This window comes from Musca autumnalis, unplaced genomic scaffold, assembly GCF_047663935.1.
Source record: "Musca autumnalis isolate F117 unplaced genomic scaffold, ASM4766393v1 scaffold_2, whole genome shotgun sequence".
Lineage (NCBI taxonomy): Eukaryota > Metazoa > Arthropoda > Insecta > Diptera > Muscidae > Musca > Musca autumnalis.
The window spans coordinates 125,739,397-125,761,249 of record NW_027411755.1 but is presented as its reverse complement, the minus strand read 5'-3'; the positions used below and the strand labels follow the sequence as shown (position 1 = coordinate 125,761,249).

Genomic DNA, 21,853 nt, shown 5'->3' with positions numbered 1-21,853 from the left:
CCCATTCATCGCAGCTAAAGAGCGTCAGCTGGCACGAGAAACCAGAGTAGTTTTGACACAACTAAGTTCGGGATTATGCAGCCGTCTAAATTCCTATAGGGCAGGGATTGATGACACTTCCGTCAAGCATGAGGTACAGGATCGCACGATGCATTCCACCTTTCCTATTGCCCTTCAAAATCTGGTTTCAATCAATCCAGGCAGCCACACTCCTAGAACAGGAGCCTGGTGTCAGAGCCGAAACAAATACACAATTATATCTTTTACGACAACAACAACAAAATCTTCAGTTTTAGGCTTTCGCCCCGTATCCAGAATACGATTTATGGGATGTTGTCGCTACTACAGTAGAAAAATTACATTTCCATAACCTATGCACACCATCTACTTCTGTCACAAGATTGCGCAGTTCATCTCTCTATGAGGATGTGCCTGCACCAAAGCCATCACTCTTTAGAACAATTTTCCGAATTCATTCTGTATATTTTTTCGGTATAATTTTTTTCTTGCGCAAATCCATATTTCCTGAGATATTGCCCTAAACGTTTCAAGAAACCCTGATGGCACCAACCAAAATGGCAAATCCGCAAAATAATTCTCGCAGGGAGTTTCTGATTGGTACAGACTTTGCACATCGTATTATTTCATCCAGTCATGTATTTTCGGTATTTTGAGGGTCTTACTTACATTGTTTGACAAAACTACCTGTAATTTGTTATTCGAAATTCTCTGCAGTTACTAAACTTTTCCACAAAAAATGTCAAGATAGGTCTACGCTTTGATATAGCCTTCATATAACGGTCCCTCTCGGTTTTCGGTATTTTGAGGATTTTAGATAATTTTTTTTACCTGTAATTTGACATTTGAGGCTCTCTGCGGCCACGAAAATTCTTCACCAAAAATTGTCGATGTAGGTACATGTAACGTTATATGGGGACTATACCATATAACGTTACCTCCCGATTTTCAGTATTTCGAGGATTTTAGCTACATTTTTTAAACGAACTATCTAAAATTTGTATTTAAGTTTCTCTTCTGTCACGAATCTTCTCCACAAAAATTGTCAACAAAGATTCTTGTTTTGATATGGTCCCCATATAACGTTACCTCCCAATATTCGGTATTTCGAGGATTTTAGCTACAACTTTTAACCGAACTCTCAGTTATTTGATATTTAAGTTTTTCTGTGGTCACAAAAATCGTCAACATAGGACAATATTTTGGTATAACCTCCATATAATGGTCCCTCCCGATTTTCGGTATTTTGAGGGTCTCAGCAACAGAACTACCCATAATTTGACATTTGAGGTTCCCTTTTCCTCAAAAAATTGGTTACCCATGAAATTGGAATTTTTTTTTTTTAAATTTCAAACTCAATCTACAAACTTTATAAATTATTAATTATTTTAACAATCACCGTAACCTCTAACGCCCATTACATTAGATGCATCATCCATCCATCTAGTATATATACTTCACTTTAAGGCCTGCTCTCGAATCACTTTGATTTTTGTTGAAGCAACCTGCCTTAGCTGGCTCAATTACTACGGTAAAAGTTTTTTCAGGGGCAAGTCCATACTTCTTGAGAAAGCAGCCCGAAATGTGTAAAAACCAACTATGGCACCATATGTAGTGGTTGGAGAGAACGATAACTCACGAAATGATCAGCCTATTTGGTCCAAAATTTGGCCTTCGTCATATTTTGTCCAAACTTAATTTCAGTTCGAAGATGGACAAAACCGGTCCACAACTTCCGGCACTTCACCCCAAAAGTATGCACGGTATCTCTTGAACGGGGCAACCAATTTGGTGCAAACTTTGGATCTCCTAATATTTTGTCCAAAATAGCCCATATCGGTCCTCTCACCACAAAAGTTCAAAACTTGTGTTTAAGTGCATTTCGGGTTCTGTTCGAAGATCCTTTGAAAATGTACCTATCCTTTGTAAGTACCTCCGTTGCAACTCTTTTGAACTTTAATACTAATCCACATTTTTGTCGGCAAGCTCGAATATCCAAAAAGGGCCACACAATTCTGAAAAGACCCTAAATACATTCGATAAATTCACATAGGCTGAGGGTATATCTCTATCGGCAAAGTCGACTGATACTTTTTTACTTGTTATTAATAAAAAATATGCAAAATCCGATGTCTAGTAACGGTGAATATATATATAATTGTTCCACAAACATCCAAGGCGGGACAGGGGAGACTTCTCTCATATCAATAAGTGCACCCCGATTCATATTAGCTCAATGATATGGGACCTACTGTTTATCGCCGAGTCCGAACGGCGTGTCTAAGACACCACTTGTAGAGAAGTTGTACAAGGCTGAAATACTCAGAAAATGTCGCCAACATTACTGAGGGGTATTTTGCCACCGTTGAAAAGTTTTTGATGTTGACTGGCCGGGGATTCGAACCCACTACCTACGGTGTGCAAGGCGGGTGTGCATACCATTGTGCACTGATAAAAAATCCAGATAAAAAATATTAGCTAGGAAATAGTGACGAGGCCAAAATTGGAGAGTATACACTTCACAATATTAAAATCTCAGCCGATTTGTACAATATTTAATATGGAATTGAGTCGTATTACAACTTACACCTGCCTACAAAAATTCTTTGACGTACGGTTATGATTACAAGAGCATATTAACCTATACCACAAATTGCCCTGATAGGGTATAAACACCTCTCCTTAGAAAAAGTTTATATACACATTAACAACCTTCAAAACACCTTCGTACCATTTTAATTCTGCAAATTACAAGTATTCCACAGCAATAACTTCAATAGCCCATACTCGGCAGGATTTGACACTTTTAATTGTTGTTTTGTTACTGTAACACAACAACACTAAGCGCTTTAACAGCACGAACAGAAGTATAACGATATTACCACAGGAAACAAATAAAAATGTTCTTATGTACATATGTATATCCGAAACAAACAAAACTAGCAAAAGGAAACTGTTGCATTCCAGAAGGACGTTAGAACACCACAGCAAATGAAACTGGAACGGAATCAGTGGCAGTAGCCATAACCAAGTGTAGATAAACCGTCTGATGTCAATGTACATTTTGAAGTTCAAAGCATAACTATGTTGAAAGTTGTTGTGCAACAACAACAATCTCGGGTTTGTTAAACCTTTTTGGCTTCCTTCTTCACTTAGTTTGGAAAATGCTTTGTAGATTTTTGTCTATTTGAGAGGAGATTGTTTCTCTTCATTTGTTAGGCGACTGTAGGTGCGTGATGGTAGGAACATGGATGGTTTTGGTTATGAATGTGAAATGTTTGCATCTATGTGTGTTTGTGAATACGTGTAATTAAAAGTAATGAACATCACTTTGTTAATATTTTTTTTTTTTTTGAAAGACTGCTATTCCTTCATTCAAAGAATCACACATACACCCAGGCAACAAAGTGAAATTGCAACATTCATAGAGGAGGTAACAGTTTTAAACCAGATTCATATCGCTGGAAAACAGTTTTGTTTCTCTGTCTATGCCTCTCAAATTTCTCGGCATGCAATTCCGGTCATTTGTTGTTCTTGTTAACTGAGCATTGTTTTGCTGTGAACCATTGAGTTTTTCCATGTCTGGCTGTATGTGTGTGTGTAGTTGCAGTGTTGGTGACCCTGATTAGAGAGCACTTGTAAAGTGTCGGGTAAATTTATTTGTGTGTCCATTGTTAAGGACTTGGTGGCTTTTGTTGTAACCCTCTGACAGGCCATACGTTGCGACATCAGATAACGCCGAGAGTCAATTGTATTTTCCGACCCAAAGATACTCATAAGTAGTGAAAAACGCACACATCCGTACACACACTCACACACAACAAAAAAGTCAACAATATATAAATATAACAGAGGCAACCTACAGCAGACAGACAGACAGAGCAATACATGCAACCGGATTTTGTGACTGCTCATATGACCAGAAATATGTTGCTGAGATTAGAAAGTTTTCTGCTTTACTTTTGTGTATTGTTTCAAATTGGAATTTATGTTTAATTGGAATTTTGTGGGTTGCTTTGGGTTTGGTTGGGTAAATTTTAATGGATATTGGCTTAGTTAGCAGTTATGGTACTTAAATTGAATGTCTACTGCCATGTCATATCTATTGCTGGCTGCTTATGGCAAACCAACAGCAACAAAAAAGGTTCGACAAAGGATTGAATTCTAATAGGGAATGCAATAAAACGTACTGTACTGCTTGTCCTTTCTCATTATCTTTACTAAATTATTATTAATCTTTTTTTTTGTCACATCATCAATAAATTTTGTTCTGGGGCGTTATCTAAATTGTCTTAGATGTAATAAAATTGTTGTCCTGTAATCAATAATAATGTGTCGGTTTTTCTGTTGGGAACTTTTGGATAGACATTATGTGTATATATTGCATAAACCCAGCAAAATGTTCGATGACATGTCATGAGATGAAATCATGAGATGAATCATTTTATATGAGCATGACCCCAAAAAGATGACGTTCTTTTTTTATACCCTCCACCATAGGATGGGGGGTATATTAAGTTTGCATTCCGTTCGTAACTACTCGAAATAATCATTGTAGACCCCACAAACTATATATATTCTGGATCAGCGTGCAATTCTACATCGATATAGCCATGTCCGTCCGTCTGTCCGTCTGTGGAAATCACTCTAGCGTCCGAACGGATTGAAGTAGGTGAATAAAATTTTGGTAAAATCTATTATATGTATGTAGGACTTTTGGTATTGAAAGCGGACTATGTAGGTCCACGTTTTCGTATAGCCCCCATACAAAGTGACGCGTCGTCGTTTTAAGGAAATTCTAAGATATTTGTCCCATTTGACCACCGAATTGGTTGTAATTTGGTATTTTGTGTCTCTAGAGGCTAAAAAATATTTCCACCAAATTTTGTTTATATAGGTCCAGGTTTTGGTATAACCCCCATATAAGGCCCCATATATAGTACGCGTCATTTTAAGATATTTTGAATGTATTAGTACCATTTGAGTACCGAATTGGTTGTAATTTGGTATTTTGTGTCTCCATAGGCTAAAAAACATTTCTACCAAAGTTTGTTTATATAGGTCCACGTTTTGGTATAGCCTCCATATAACGCCCCACTTTAAGATATTTTGAATGTATTTGTCCCATTTGACCACAGAATCGGTTGTAAGTTTGTATTTTGTGTTTCCAAAGGCTAAGAAATATTTCTACCATAAAATGTTTATATAGGTCCAGGTTTTGATATAGACCCCATAGGACGATATCTCCCGATTTTCGGTATTTTGAAGGTTTTAGCCTCATTATCGCAGCGAAATGGCTGAAATTTGGTATTTAGTCTTCGTTGGTTGTATAAAACTTTCCCCCGGAAATTTGTAGGTATATGTCCAAGTCTTCATATAGCCCCCATAGGACGGCACCTCCCGATTTTCGGTATTTTGAAGGTTGTTGCCTCAATATTCCGCCGAAATGGCTGAAATTTGGTGGTTAGTCTTCATTTGGGGTATAAAACATTCCATATGAAATTTGTCGGTATAGGTCACACGACCTCATATAGTCCCCCTAGGACCACCCAATTTTCGGCATTTTTGAAGGTTTTAGTTTTACTATACTACCAAAATGCTTGAAATTTGATATTTCGTTCTCTTTTGGGATGCAAAACATTCTCCCAGAAATTTATCTGTATCGGTCCACGCTTTAATGTACATCCCATGGAACGGTACATCCCAATTTTCGGTATTTTGAAGGTTTTAGCCTCATTATTCCACCGAAGTGTCTGAAATTTTGTATGAAGACTTTTTCTGGGCTACAAAAATTTCCCTCTGAAATTTGCCGGTATACGTGCATGTTTTGGGGGGTACCCCCATTGAACGGTATATCCCAATTTTCGGTATATTGAAGGTTTTAGTCTCATTATAACACGGAAATGGCTGTAAAATGGTACTTAGTCTTCGTTAAGGGTATAAAACTTTCCACCTGAAATTTGTCGGTATAGGTCCATGTGTTCATATAGCCCCCATAGAACGGTACCTCCCGAATTTCTACATAAAGCTCGTTCTCCACCAAAATAGCTGATATTTGGTATTACGTTTTTGACAGAGGTATGAAGCATTCCACCCGAAATGTGCCAGTATAGGTCATCGTCCTCAAATAACCCCCATAGGACCGTACCTCCCGATTTAAGGTATTTTGAAAGTTGTGGCCTCAATATACCACCGAAATTTAGTATTTGAACTGCCATGAGTATATAAAATATTGCAGAAGGGAATTATCAGTATAAGCCCTTTTCTTCAAATAACCCCCAAAGAAGCGTACTTCCCGATTATCGGTATTTTGAAGGTTGTGTCCTCAATATCCGTATGATATTTAATATTCAGTCTCCGTTGGTGGTATAAAACTTTCCACCTGAAATTTTCCTGTATTGTTCCATGTTTTTATATAGCCCCCATAAAAAGTTCACTCCCAATTTTCGGTGTTTTGAAAGTTTTAGCCACATTGTTCAATAACTGAAATTTGGTATTTAGTCTTCGCTGAAGTTACGAAACTTTCCTTAAGAAATTTATCGGTTCAGGTGAACGTTTTATACAGTTATAAACTATCCAAATCCAGAATAACCAGGTTTAGGTCTAGTCGGTATCGTTCAATTCGGAAAATTGTAAATATTGGTCCATGTTTTGGAAAAAACAAAAATGCTGAGTTGAGATATTGTATGTACACGCAGAAAAATTTATGTTAGAAATATGTTTGGATCCAAACAAATATATGTTTGGGACCGGTTGCAAACAAATATATGTTTGGATCCAAACATAATATGTTTGGGTCCAAACAAATATAAGTTTGCAACATTTTGTAACATATCTCAATTTGATATGTTTGGGTAAAACATATTTTTTATGTTAGAAAATTTTTTCATGGGTGGAGAGAGGATGTTTGTCAACGAGAGTAATAACAGTGCTCTCGCGGCTGTGGAATGCTGTTTTATAATAAAGAGTTGTGTGTATTGTATAATAGAAGACGTTGAAGCGAAGGGGGCTTTGGTGGCGTGTATGCGTCAAACTCGGCAGGCGAAGAAGAAAAGAAGACATGATATGAATTATATTTTTTTTCTTTCTTCAGTGTTTTAGTTGCCTTTGTAGAGTCAAGACGGTAAAGTGAGTGAATAAATCAGTGTTTTGTGTTTTCTTAAAGAAATTGTGCTTTTTAGTAAATTAAATGCCCAATGCATTTTATAATTGAATCGGAAAGTTGAATGGAATTATTTTATTGGACAAGGAAGAAATCGCATTTAATATTGGTAATTACATACATACTTATGTATATTTGAAATATGGCATATCCATATTTATTTATTACTTTACATAATCATTTGATTCTAGATGCCGATTCACCGCTGATGATTTCAACTATGAGGACAATTTGTTTTATTTCACAACTAAGGAGAAGCGTTCCACTACGTTTCTATATATTTTTTCTTTTTAAAAGTGTGACTATTTACAAATTATTTCAATCAGTTTTTCTTTTATTAAAGTGTGTTATGTATTTCTTTGGAATTTTGTATGTACCTTTGTGTTTGTTGTTCTTTTGCCTTTTAATAAAAAAAAACACATTTGTGTGTATACTATAGAGATAGCCAGTGAGTTCTTAATGAGAGCAAGTGAGCACACATTTCAAAGTGTTTTACATTGAATTTTACGCTCCCTTGCTCTCAGTAAGCGCCCACTATTGCATGTGTTTGTTTTTTTTTTTTGTGCCTTTTGGGTTTGTATTTTTTTGCACCCAAACATATAAAATGTTTGCACCCAAACATAAAATTGTTTGCACCCAAACATATCTTTGTTTGCACCCAAACATATATATCTTTGCACCCAAACATATATATCTTTGCACCCAAACATAAATATCTTTGCACCCAAACATATACATATATGTTTGCACCCAAAAATATATTTGTTTCCACCCAAACATATATTTGTTTGCAGACCCAAACATATATTATGTTTGGGACTGTTGCAAACATATATATGTTTGCTGTAAAATATGTTTGGGACAGATGTTAGAGAGGCCGTTTTTTTTGCGTGTACTACTCTTGTAATAAAACGAAATTAAACTAATTGTTCCTATTCACTTTAATACAGTTCGTGGTGGAGGGTATAAACTTAACGCTACTTAACGCTTTTCATACTTGTTAATGTATCTACTCGTGTGTTGTTGCTTTTGTTTTGGTATTTCTATGCATTTCAATAAAAGAAAAACCACCACCATTTATAAATGTATTATGTCGGAGTAAGGCAATCAGTCTCCCGTGAGCGTACATTTACTCTCGGTCACAACCAGTTAAAGTCTACACAGGTTGTGAGCGAAAGTAAATTTACGCTCACGGGAGACCCATTGTCTTACTTTGCTGTATGTGTTTTTGTGGATTTTGGGTTTGTTTTTTTTGCAGCACCCAAACATATGTTATGTTTGGGACTGGTTGCAAACAAATATATCTTTGCTGCAAAATATGTTTGGGACATGTGTTGGAGAGGCCTTTTTTCCTACGTGCATAAATATGGAGTCGCTTTATAGCTTAAGTAAGCACTTCAAAAACAACGCCACAACTCGTCAAACAAAAATAACGCTTTACAAAACACAGATACTACCCGTGCTGATGTATGGTTCCGAAGTCTGGGTACTTGCGCAAGCAGATAAGGTAGTGCTCGGCGTATTTGAGAGAAAAATTCTTCGAAAGATCTACGGACCAATCTGTGAATATCGACATCGTATGAACCACGAGCTGTATCTGCCATACAACGACATCAATATAGTTAAACATATCGAGATGCAGCGATTGCGTTGGTTAGGCCATATAATAAGAATGAGCGATGATGAACCCGCTAAAAAGGCGTATAAATTCGAGTCACATGGCGGTGCACGCAGAATTGGCAGGCCAAATAATAGATGGCGCAAACAAGTGGATGAAGAGATGACAAGACGCGGTATTCCAGAAAGCGAAGCATCAAACAGAGAGAATTGGAGATCTTTTCTTAGTTCGGTCCAGGGACAAATGTTCTGTAATGGGCCAGCTAAGTAAGTTATGAATACATAAAAGGTAAGTGAATAAAAATAAACTGTATACGAAATGTGATAGTGGAAATTACAATGAATTAACTTTTTCAATCTTTTAGCGTCACAAGTAACATTTCGAAGTTTGACGTGCTTTAACATAAAGATTTAAAGGAAGCGTGTGGAGTTCAGAGAAAAGCTCTTTACTTGGAAAAAGGAGGGGTACGAATTATTGATATTGCTGTGTTTTGCTCAGTATTTATATTACCATGTCAGTTCCATTCAAAATAGATGAATGGTGGAAATGAATGAGACAACTGCCAGCTCTCCCGGCATTCCTGGTTCCAACTTATCATTTGTGGTCGAAACCGTTGTCAAAATCTCGTCGAACAAACATTGTTGCTACACTATCGCCAACGGATGTGCTCAGTTTGACCACGTATGGTGTCATTTATTCTCTGGGTGTACTCATACATACATACAAGAAGAAAATATTGAGATAAAGTTTTTTTTTTTATTTATTTTAGTATATCCCCCACACAACAATTGATAATCACACTCAAATTAATCTCCCCCCAGATCCTATTATTTGCTCCCATAATGAGGCCAACACTTTTATCTTCTGCTTCATTCAAAAACTTTTCCATAAATAATTACTTCAAGTACTTGGCAAAAATCTGTCCTTAATTTATACTCATTATTGATGAGGTAATTTATTACTCCGGCAAACGAACGCAGATTTAATCGCGAGCAAAAGAAAAACGTTCTACCACAACTTACCTGTGCCGATACTTTGCCCTTTTTCAGTCGTGTCAAATCAGTATGGCTCCATTGGCTAACCTTCCAGGGTGCAACTTCTCTGAGATCTTCATTAAAGCTATAAAACGAGAACGAAGAAGAAGAAGATGAAAAGAAAGGTAAAACAGTTGAGATTAAGACAAAATACTGCATACACTAAAGTTTCTTATTAAAAACTTTGTCTAGCTGGCAGCCCAACCCAGGCCAGGCAAGACAGCAGTGGCAGAATCTAGTCCAGAAGAAAACAAAACAATTTGTAAAATGAACAACAAACCACTGGGAGTTGAGAATAAGAAAACTTGAAGCAGAATAAAAAAAAACAAAATTAAAGAACAACCAAAGAAGTTGAGGAGAAAAAAAGAACGAACTAAAGACAACTACAGGACCAAACAAACTGCAATCAATCAATGATAGAGAGAGTCGAGAGTAGAAAGTGCCAGGAAGATATGTTGCTTGGGTTTCTTTTTTTAGTTACGCTTACAACAAAACCAAAAAAAAAAAATGAAACGAAAAACAAATAACTAAAACCCGCAACCAAAAAAAGAAAACAACTGCAGTACCAACACACCCACGAAACACTTACTTAAAGTCATTGAGTTTATTGTGCAGGAACTTTCGTATATTCCATGGTAGGTCGTTATGCCCATCAATTAAAGGCACTTGATCTAATAGTTGTAGGGCAACACGTAGACGTTCTTCGAATGGAGCACCTAGAAGCAAAGGGGAAGAAAGGAACATAGATATGAGAATAAAGTAGAAAAATGTAGATAAGAATTAAAACTGGATAATTAAATAAAAATGAAATTTAGAAAAAAAAACTGTGTAAATATAACAATCCCAGAAAAGGAAGTGGTGGCAAGTGCATTTCTTTCAATTAGACAACATGTCATTGGTAGTGCTGTGCACTATTGACATATGGTAAATAATGAATTTTACATGAAAACAGTGGGACTGTTTTAAAGGATTTGTTTGCAATACAACACAAAAACAAGTAAAAAGCTTTAAGTTCAGCCGGGCCGAACTTTTTATACCCTCCACCATAAAATATTCTGAATATTCTGAAATATTCTGAGCGAATGCAAGTTGCTTCAACAAAAATCAAAGTGATTCGATATCAGGTCTTAAAGGGAACTTATCCGAAATTTTGTGTGGGAGGTACCGGATGGAGTGGACAAATATAGTCCATATTTGAACCTGATCTGCATCTGGTGAATATATTAGGATGTGTAAAGTATAGACCAACAATTTCGAGCAATTTTTCCGAACATTTTTGAACTTTTGTGGGGGAGGTACCTAAAGGAGTGGACCGATATGGCTTATCTTCAAACATAAACTATGTTTGGACAAAATATTACTAACGCCAAATTTTGGACCGAATCGGCAGATCCGTTCGAGAGTTATCTTGCGCTCCAACCACCTCACACGGTGTCATAGGGGTTTTTTGCAACTTTCAGGCTATTTTCTCAGGAAGTATTGACTTGCCCCCGATGAAACTTGTACCGTCGTATAGAGGGCAGTGAATACAAGTTGCTAAAACAAAAATCAAAGCTATTCGAGAGATGGCCCTAAACTGAACTTTTCCGAAATTTTGTTTGGGAGGTACCCGAAGGAGTGGACCCGTTGAGTCCATATTGAAACCTTATTTAAGTCTGGTACACATTTCACGATGGGCAAAGTATGGACCAAATCGGTTACTCCCTTCAAGAGTTATCGTGCCACAAATTTTCCGAACTTTTGTGGGGAAGGTACCGAAAGGAGTGGACCGATATAGCCCATCTTCGAACTTAAATTAAGTTTGGGTAAAATATTACGAAAGCCAAAATGAACCGGTTTAAGTTGAAAATCCAAGAAACCCGTTTTTCCCTACATTTGCCGTTATAAAATCAAAAAACGAAGTGACCCAAAGAAACCAAAGGTATTTTCGTCTTCCATGGACTCCTACAATACCGAATTTATGCATCAAAACCGCTGCAAATTTTCACTGTAGCACAGTGTTATCAACAAACCGGAAAGCCGAGGTGTCATTTTAATGGGCCATACGAAAACATGGACCTATGTTGACAATTACAACAGACTGATATGGCTAGATTGATTCAGAATTGTATCCTTAACAAAAATATATGGGGATTTTTAAGTAAACTCGGACACATTTTCAAAATGAGGTAAAACATTGTAGTATACTTTCAGATTTTTTGACTAACGGTTCCGGAGATATCGTATCTTGAAAAGGTCGAATTCTGTAAAAACTATATATGTACAAAAAAATACTCATAACTTCTCTAATATTGGTCCAATTTGAAAAAAATATTTTTTGCATGTTTTTGTTTTATCAGCTTTTCAATAAAAAAAAATTGCACATTGGACTTGGATGCAATTTTCGCGATTTAATAATTAAAATTAATTTTAACAATGATTGTGCTCTTCCATTTTCCTGAAATTTTTTATTAAACTTCGATCAATTTCAAAAATTGTAAGTCCTATTTGGTAGTAGGATTCGAATGATTACTATTTTTCTCAATTTTTTTAAAATCAATTTTTAACAATGATTTTACTCTTCGATTTTCTTGAAATTTTTTGTAGTAAACTTTGATCAATTACAAAATTTTAAGTTCTATTTGGTAGTGGGATTCGAATGATTACCATATTTTCTTAACTTTTTAAAATTTGTCAATACAATTTTTTCTTTATACCGGTGTGAAACATTTGTTATTTTAGCAAAAAACTACAAAATTACATTTTTTAACATTTATTTTGTTGTTTTATTTAGGAATTTATTTTAAACAACTTAAAAACTGCGTCTTTTTTCGATTTTGAAAATGGATTAGCAGTTATTGTACCAGCGGAACAATAAACTAACTAAATTGATGATCAACTAAATACAGCTCGGAAATTATATGACTGGGCATCCGAGCCGAATAATCTACCAAATATTAAAATTATATTTTTTCAGACGATGATTATTTAAATACGAATGAGGATTTGCATTTGAAATATGCAATGGCTAAACCTATCGCGGACAAAAAAAAAAAAAAATAATTCAGTAATACCTACTAATGCTGGTTCACTAAGATACATTTCTAAATAAAATAAAATATAATTTAAAAAAAATTAAGTTACAATGTTTTATTTATAAGTGCACCAAAAAATTATAAAATAATTGTTCGCGTAGCCTTAGTAAGTATATTCTTCTTCATGATGGAATCTCTCAAATAAAACACTTGCCTTCAAATTAAAAATGGGAACAAAATTAAACGGCAAGTGTTTTATTTGAGAGATTCCATCATGAAGAAGAATATACTTACTAAGGCTACGCGAACAATTATTTTATAATTTTTTGGTGCACTTATAAATAAAACATTGTAACTTAATTTTTTTTAAATTATATTTTATTTTTAAGTTTTTAGTTAACAACAACATTTTAGATGCCTGAAATCGGGTGGTACCGCTATATGGGGGATATACCAAAACCTTGACCTATGTCCAAAAATTTTGGTGGGAAGTTTCTGTACCATTGGAAACTCCAAATCCCAAAGTACAGCCAATTCGGACTAAAAATGAAGATAAAATCCCCAAAATGCCTAAAATCGGGTGGTACCGCTAATGGGGGCTATAGGAAATAATGGACCCATATTGGTTTTGGTTTCATATTCATGTATTGTCATCCAAATCTGTAAAGTGTGCAAAGTTTCAGTTCGATTGGTCAACCGCAACTGTGTGAAAAATGAGTTACCAGATTTGAACTAAACAGACAACGAAGCAAGTTAAATAAAACATAGTAACAAAAAACTAATGTTAAAAAATGTAACTTTGTTTTTTTTTTTTTTTTGGTAAAATGAAAAATGTTTCAAAATAATATATTGGAAAACATGTACTGAAATTTTTAAAAAAAATTAAGAAAAAATAGTATTCATTCGAATCCCACTACCAAATAGTTTTAAGTTCTATTTGGTAGTGGGATTTGAATAATTACTATTTTTTCTTAATATTTTTTGTAATTGATCGAAGTTTAATCCAAAAAATTTCAGGAAAATCTAAGAGTACGATCATTGTTAAAAATTTATTTTAAATATTAAATCGCGAAAATTGCATCCAAGTCCACAGTCCATTTTTTTTTTATTTTTTAATAGCTGACACAGAAATCCCCATATATACATCACAGAGTCGCAAAGTACTATTCCAATACGTTACAAACGGAAAAACAAACTTAATATATTCTCCAAACAATGGTGCCGGTTATAAAAAGTAATAACGGTGTTAAGTTCAGCTGGACCTGTGGCTGAAATTTTATAACTACCAAAATTCGTGTAGTACATTTCTATGGAGATAATATCAAAAAATAACGTCAATTCTTTGCCGAATAATTTTAAAGCCTCAATGCACATCAAATACCATAATTTCCGCTATTTCTGTTGGATAATGTGGCTAAAACCTTTAAAATACCCAAAAACGAAAGGTACCGTTCTATGGAGGCTATATGAAAACTTGGACTTAGACAGACAATTCTTTGCATTAATATTTTTACTCCAAACGGACAACATTTTAGCCATATCGGTAGGATAATACTTCTAAAACCTTGAAAATACCGAAAATCGGGCGGTATCATTTTATTAGGGCTATATCAAAACGTGAACCAATATATTGGTTTTATTCGAGCGAGGAATAATTATATTAAGCAATAGAGAAAATTGAGTGAAATATTCTGTGTACCAATCCTACAACAATTATACGAGCATGCATCCCTTGTTATTTGTTTCATTTTATTGGCTAGATTTTTAGTACATTGAATCAGAGGTGCACTACTTTCCAATTTGTAATCGTCTGGAATAACTTAAATGTCATGGGTAAGGTTACGGTCATATGGGTAGGATAACTTATCTTCGGTTGGGACTTGCGAAGACACATTTTATGTTGAATAATGTTTATTCTAATTGCAACTAGTCTGTCATCCACCGGGGTGAAACATTAGTCGGAACACTTGACAGCACTTGGAATGTAGAAAGTTCGACAGTTTTTAGCCTAAACGTACTCAGGACATTTTGACATACGATCATGTGTTTTGTTGTTTATAGTGACTTAAAAAATCACTTTGCAAAAAAATTTAATTTCATTTTCTTGTGAACTTTTTCGTCAGTTTATTTTTCACATTTTTCGACGTGGATGATCACGGCAAGAGAACACTATGAAAAACTGGTTTAATGAATTCAATCGTGACCGACACTTGCTGAAAGACGAAGGTCGTGAGGGTCGTCCGTTGTGCCCGAAAAAATTAACGTGTTCGTGAACGGATAATGCAAGATCGTCATGATATATACCGTGAAATAGAGGCATCCTTGGACATTTATTCCACCAGTTAATATTTGATATTGCATGAACATCTGGCTGCAAAAATGGGATTTTCTCGTTAGATCCACCACAATTTGACAATCGTTCAAAAAAATGCTATTGTCGATTGGTACAAAGAAATTGTGAATTGTGCTTCAATCGACGTTTATAAAATCGTCACAGATGACGAATCTTGGATCAATGCGCATGAACCCGAAACACAATAGCCATCGCCCGTGTGGGTCTTCGAAGCCGAGCCAAGTTTAACGAAAGTTGTTCATGGAAAAGCACTTCGAATCAAATGGTCGACTGTTTCTTCGGCAAAACTCACCATGTGGCTACTATACGGCTTAAGGAATGCAGGACGGTTAATTCTGAGTTGTAAATTACAATTTGTTTGCCTAAAGTCTCCTGAGAAATTCGAAAAACGAACAAGAGAAGACGTATCATTGTGCACCATGACAATGCCAGCACATTTTTTGACCGGACAAAACGTGGAATTGATGGGTCAGCCGCCGTATAGCGCTGACTTGTCGCATAATGACTTTATTTGATTTTCGCACATCAAGAAAAAAGGCGTGGTCAACTATTTTCGTCGCCAGACGTTGCTGTTGAAGCGTTCAAAAACCGTGTTTTGGAGGTGTCTCAATCGGAGTGGAAAAAACGCATTAAAAATTGGATTGAGCACATGAAAAAGTGTATAAATAATGCAGAAGACTACTTAGTACAAGTAAGAAAGTGACAGTCAGCTGTTCCAACTGAGATATACCCTCAGTCTTGGACCTATAAAAAATAATCAAACGCAATACTTCTGACCTCTATATGGATTTTTTTGAGTTTTTGGGCCAATTTCCCAAGAAGCATGGAATTGCTCCCGAAAAAATAGTACCATCTTAACAGGGGCCGCATACAAAGCATGTTACCAAAAATTTAAAAACGACCAGATGATTCTTTAAACTGCACTCTTTCCAAACTTTGTTTGGGAGGTACCCGAAAGAGTGGTCCTATGAAGTCAATAGTCGTACAAAATTCGAGGCTGTAGGAAATAATACGATGTACAACTTTTGGTGAATATTGGTTTCTTCTTTCGAGGGTTATCTTACGTACTACCCAGTTTAGTTGGTGCCGGCAGGCTTTTTTCGTAAGAACGTTTTGCAAAAAAAAAAATCAAAACGATCAGAGACGAGCTATTAAAGTGCCCTTTTCCCCAATTTTGTGTGAGAGGTACCCGAAGGAGGGGAACAATATAGTCTATATTCCGACCTGATACATGACTAGATGAAATAATACGATGTGCAAAGTTTGGACCAATCAGAATCTCCCTGCGAGACTAGTCTTGCGGATTTGCCATTTTAGTTATTGTCGTCAAGGTTTCTTGGCGCTTTTCGGTCATTATATCAGGAAGTATGGACTTGCGCCCAAAAAATTGTACCATCGTAAAGGGAGCCGCAAGGGAGCCTGCTGAAAACAAATTTCAAAACTATCCGAGAAGATCATTTTAACTTCACTTTACCCGAATTTTGTGTGGGAGGTACCCAAAGGAGTGGACTGATATAGTCCATATTCAAACACGATCTATATCTCGAAGGAACAAGACGATGTTCAAAGCTTGGACCAAATCGATTGCTCCCTTCGAGAGTTATCACACACTATTCAGATAAAGTATGGACAAAATATTACGATACCCAAAATTTGGTTCGAATCGGTTGATCCGTTCGAGAGTTATCGTGCGCCCCAGCCAGCCAGACAGATAGACGGACAGGCAGGGCTAAATCGACTCCAAATTGGCTTAATCGAATTTCGTCCAAACATACTTGGGGTCTAAAACCGTTATTTCGACGAGGCACTATGTCTAAATGTCACCAGAGCAGGAGTTACTTCCATTATTGTATTATTTTGGACCACACAAATCGTGCATGTGAGAGCCCATATGACACCTATATTTTCACTGGACCATAGCCGTAAACCTCTCACGTATTTTCGCATACTATATAAATAACCAATGGCTTATCCTAAATACGTAATTTATGTTAAAAGTACTAAAAAATACGCAAATATAAATTCGCCACAAATATATATTCGCCACAAATGTTTAATAAGCTGTTTAAATTGAAGGCACAACATCTTTTGTGTAACGAAAAACCATCAATAAGAAATTTTTATTGTTCAATCACAACGACAATCTGGATAAAAATTGTAAAATATGGCCCTAAACCCAGTATCGAAAACAAAGGCTGCTAAGAATGTGATACGTTATGGTTACAGATTTCTTTTATTCAGAGACTCATATTGAAATTTCATTTGGAACATTTCTTTCTTTAACAATATTCCCAAAAAGTGAAGAATTTTGCTAGATTTTGATACAGTATGGAATTATGTAAAATTAACTGTCCAAAATAAAAACAAATAATTCCATCCTAATATATATACATTTGTAATCTATTTTTTTAAGAAATTAGTATACCTAGATATATGGTTTATTCTGAAACACATAGTGAAATTTTGTGTAGAATTTGTCATCTTTTGACGCTTTTCATCTAGAACCAAGTTTCATATTACTTTCACGTATCAACTCGAAAAAAGAACGAAAAAAATTTCATCAAAAAATTGGAAATATTTTCATGTTTTTTTTTTTTCAGCAAAATTGATACTGATATTTTCATGCTTTAAAATGTAAATAGACATTTTATTTCTTTGGTGACCCATAGTGAAATTTGACGAAGAATATTTTTGCCTCTGACATCATCTCTCTAAAATTATGTGTTGTGGGACAATTTTGAATAAACTCATATGAAGTCCGACTTTAACCCTAAAACGTGTTTTTAATTTTTAGAGATTCCTGGCGATTAGACAAGAGTTACAGTTTTGATGTATTCTGAGACCTATAGTAAAATTTTATGACGAACATCTTTGTAGAATATTTGGATTTGATACGATCACATTTTTAAGGAGTTCTTTAAAGATTTTCGAAAAAAGGACAAAAAAGACCCCTTTGATGAATCGCATGAGGGTTAAAATTTTTAACAAAAATATTCCCCACACCCTTCTAAGTAAAGTTACCAAAGACACTATATATCTAAAATGCAAGGATTCCAAGATATCTTAACTCGAATATTTAGAAAAAATTACAAATGGTCGGAACATGCCCCGCCTATTTTGGTTACTTTCCGACGTAAACTTTAAAAACGCCGATACACGTGTCTCATATTTTTAGCTCTACTTTCATAATATACTCGATTTTAATTAATTTCTCGTTAGAGACGAGCTTTGTTTGTCATTTTTTTTGTTGTTGCACAGTGTTATTACCAATTACTTCATGTTAGCGACACTGTAGTATTTATTTGTCACTTAAGGTCTCTCAAAAAATTAATTTATTTGAATTGTCATTAATTTCTTTTCGAAAACAAAAACACAACAACAACAAAATATTATTCATAACAAAAAAACATAATTGATTTACTTACTTGCAGCCACTCTTAAAGCCAATGGCACTGCAACGCTTGCAGCACCGATTATTAAAAGTATCGAACTAACAGCCAGCCAATGTTTTGCAGCATCGAATCCTTAAAAGTTTGTAACAGCAACAAAAACAAGCGGTGATCAGACGAGGAGGGAACATTGAAGTAATGGCAGTAGTTGTTTATGTTCAGGTTAAGGAAAATTTCATTGACATCCAAGAGACAGACAACACCAACAGAGTTCATGTAGCAGTCATCAGCAGTAGCAGTTTAATGAAGGCATCAGTTAATGTCGTCGTCATCGTCGTCGCCGGTTTGTGTGGTAAAGTGGGATTGTCCAGTGTCGAAGAGATAAAGTTCATGGTGTTGTTGTAGTTACCAATTTTGATGTTGCAATTGCAGATAATGTCATTGAAGTTTTGTTATTTAGAGTATCCAACCATCCAGCCAGTCCAAAATGTAAGGATCACCATGAAAAAAAGGTAAACAAGAAAAAGAGAAACAATAATTAAACACTTTACTTTGGCACTGTGTAATCATCAGCAGTAGAGTAACAGCAGTTGTAGTGGTAAACAAAGTTTATGGACAATTGATGATGATGAGAGTGGTGAAGGATTTGTTTTGCTTAAGGAAGTTGTGTCAATGGTCAAGTTATATACAAATATAAACAAAGTAGCTACAATATTCTCGATACGGGGTACATGTTTGTGGTTTCGAAAGCATGTTTAGAGAATGCTTTCGTTATCAGTTTTTCAAAAAAATGTTCAAGGCTAATAATACATGATTTGTTGTTGAATAAGACTCGTTTCGACACACAAACTTCACATCTTTCAAGCCTGACATACTGTTCGCATTGTTGTATGATTCCGAGTCATCGATTCGTATTTGTGGCACAATTCCTCGAAATATTAAATTATGGAGTAGCAATATCTGCAAATTTTATAAGCTACGCACAATTATTTGTTTTCCCTTTTTGCACCATATGCTTCGAACAATCTTTATGGATTCTCTTCTTCAATTCCTCGAAATAATAATCATAAACTAGGCCCTCCTCCTATCGGAAAGTTTGATTAATATTATCATACCGATAATTCCCTAACAAAATTCTCAACAATACATGATTTCAATGCCACTCCCTATCTCCCTCCTCCTTTCCTCCTAATTTTCCTCTCTGGGCCATTTAGCAAAAATGGGTGAGACAAATTTATGTGATGTCCCATAATAAATTCCATGTTATCTCTTCTCTTTACTAACTGCGCCCAATAAGACAATTTCATTAATGTTGTTTCTTATTCCGCCACAAATTTTACTAATCTACAATGTGAAATATATGTATAAAAGTTCTAACAATCGAAATGCCATACCAACAAACAAGAAAACTAAATCGGCTATATTATCCATTCAGACGACGATGAAGTACAAGTAGAAGTACACAGCATTACAATCAGCAGCAGTAGCATGCCAATAAAATGGAACAGTACCACAAAATGCTAATTAAAAACATTGGCAGACAGACCAAGAATTGTTGTATTGAAACGACGACATTGATAATAGTGATGGCAAATGGAGTGAAAGGTAGAGGGAGAACGCGCGGGGGAAGTAGGAAATAAATGTAGGAAAAACTTCGACAAAATAAAATACAATTACAATTATTTGAATGGATAAGCTTAAGGCGACTTTGTCTGGTGTTCATATGAATGTATTTGTGTACAGCTACAGCTAGGAATGCGGAAATGCAAATGTTGGCAAACGAAATTGAAACATAGGGTTAAAAGATTGGTATAAAGGAGATTTTTTTAACTACGCTACGTGTATGCAGTCAAAGGGTTTTATTTTAAGGGAGACATTGTGCATTTTTAGAAAAAAGGAAGTAGGGCAAGATTATATAAAAGGTAGTAAGTTGGCAGCCCCCCCGGTTGTTATTTTCGTGTAATGTATTACTCGAGATTGCAAAACAGGAAAAATCGATTCGAAATATCTGTCGGATAGGCAGCAACGTCCTATTCCTGACAAACAAAGAAATATCTCTCCAGCATTCCAATGCATGCAGATTGTATCAGCATTTCAAATAAGGAGACCTTATTTAGCAAGGTTTTTTCGCGTTAATTGCTTGTAAAAACACAATGCCCACAATTTTTGGTGGATAAGTTAGGTATACCTAACTTTAGCTAATTCGATCAGGGGCCTAATTACGAACGTTCGAAATTTTTGGATTTCCTTATACGATCGAATTTATTTAAAAAAGTTATCGATACATACGGTTATCGAACGGTGAACACAAAATATTACAGACAAACAAGTTGCTGTGCGGCAAGTGTCTCGTAAAATAAAATGAAAAATTTAAAATTGTATAAAATAATAGAAAATTGTGAAAAATTAAAAGTAATAGTGATCACTATGTAAAAATAGAACATGAAAAAAGCGTTAAGTTCGGGCCGAAGTTTTTATACTCTCCACCATAAAATATTCTAAACTAAAACTGAATAATTATTTTCTATCCTGTCCACAATTTGAGGCGGAGATATTCTGTGACCACTGATACCTACCTAAATTAAATCAAGTAAAAAAGTATCAGTCGGCCGACAGAGATATACCCTCAGCCTACGTGAAATAAAACTTTCATCTACGGACAGATCGACACAATTGTTGAACTTTTGTGGCGGAGGTAACATAAAGAGAAGATCGATATCGGCCATTTGAGAAGTTAAGCTAAATTTGGACAAAATATTAGGAGATCCAACGTTTGGATAAAATTGGTTGCCCCGTTCAAGGGATATCGGGCATACCATTTTAGTGAAATTTTTAAATGTTGGAGGGAAGTACAAGAAGTTGTTGCCAATCTTCGAACAGAAACTAAGTTTGGACACCTTTTTGGCTGTTTTCTCAAGCAGTATGGACTTGCCCCTGAAAAAGTATTTACCGTCGTAATTGAGGCAGCGAATGCAAGTTGCTTCAACAGAAATCAAAACGATTCGAAAGCAGGTCTTAAAGTGAATTTATCCAAAATTTTGTGTGGGAGATACCCGAATGAGTGGACAAATATAGTCCATATTCAAACCTGATATACATATGGCAGATGAATTAGGATGTGTAAATTATGGACCAAATCGGTCACTCTCTTCAAGAATTATCGTGCGCACAATTTGTCCGAACATTTTTGAACTATTGTGGGGGAGGTACCTGAAGGAGTGGACCAATATGGCTTATCTTCGAACTTATACTATGTTTGGACAAA

The 21,853-nt window shown here is 35.4% G+C and overlaps 1 protein-coding gene across 2 annotated transcripts in view; it reads right to left on the bottom strand.

The window, feature by feature from the left end:
• Window positions 1-21,853, bottom strand: part of LOC141394564 (uncharacterized) — a 523,342-nt gene that overhangs the window by 423,027 nt on the left and 78,462 nt on the right. For both annotated transcript variants that reach the window (XM_073969172.1, XM_073969173.1), the window contains exons 3-5: window positions 18,625-18,723; window positions 10,422-10,548; window positions 9,821-9,917 (exon numbers count right to left, since the gene is read on the bottom strand). In XM_073969172.1, coding sequence (XP_073825273.1) covers window positions 9,821-9,917; window positions 10,422-10,548; window positions 18,625-18,723 — 323 coding nt within the window. The remainder of the gene's footprint in view (window positions 1-9,820; window positions 9,918-10,421; window positions 10,549-18,624; window positions 18,724-21,853) is intronic.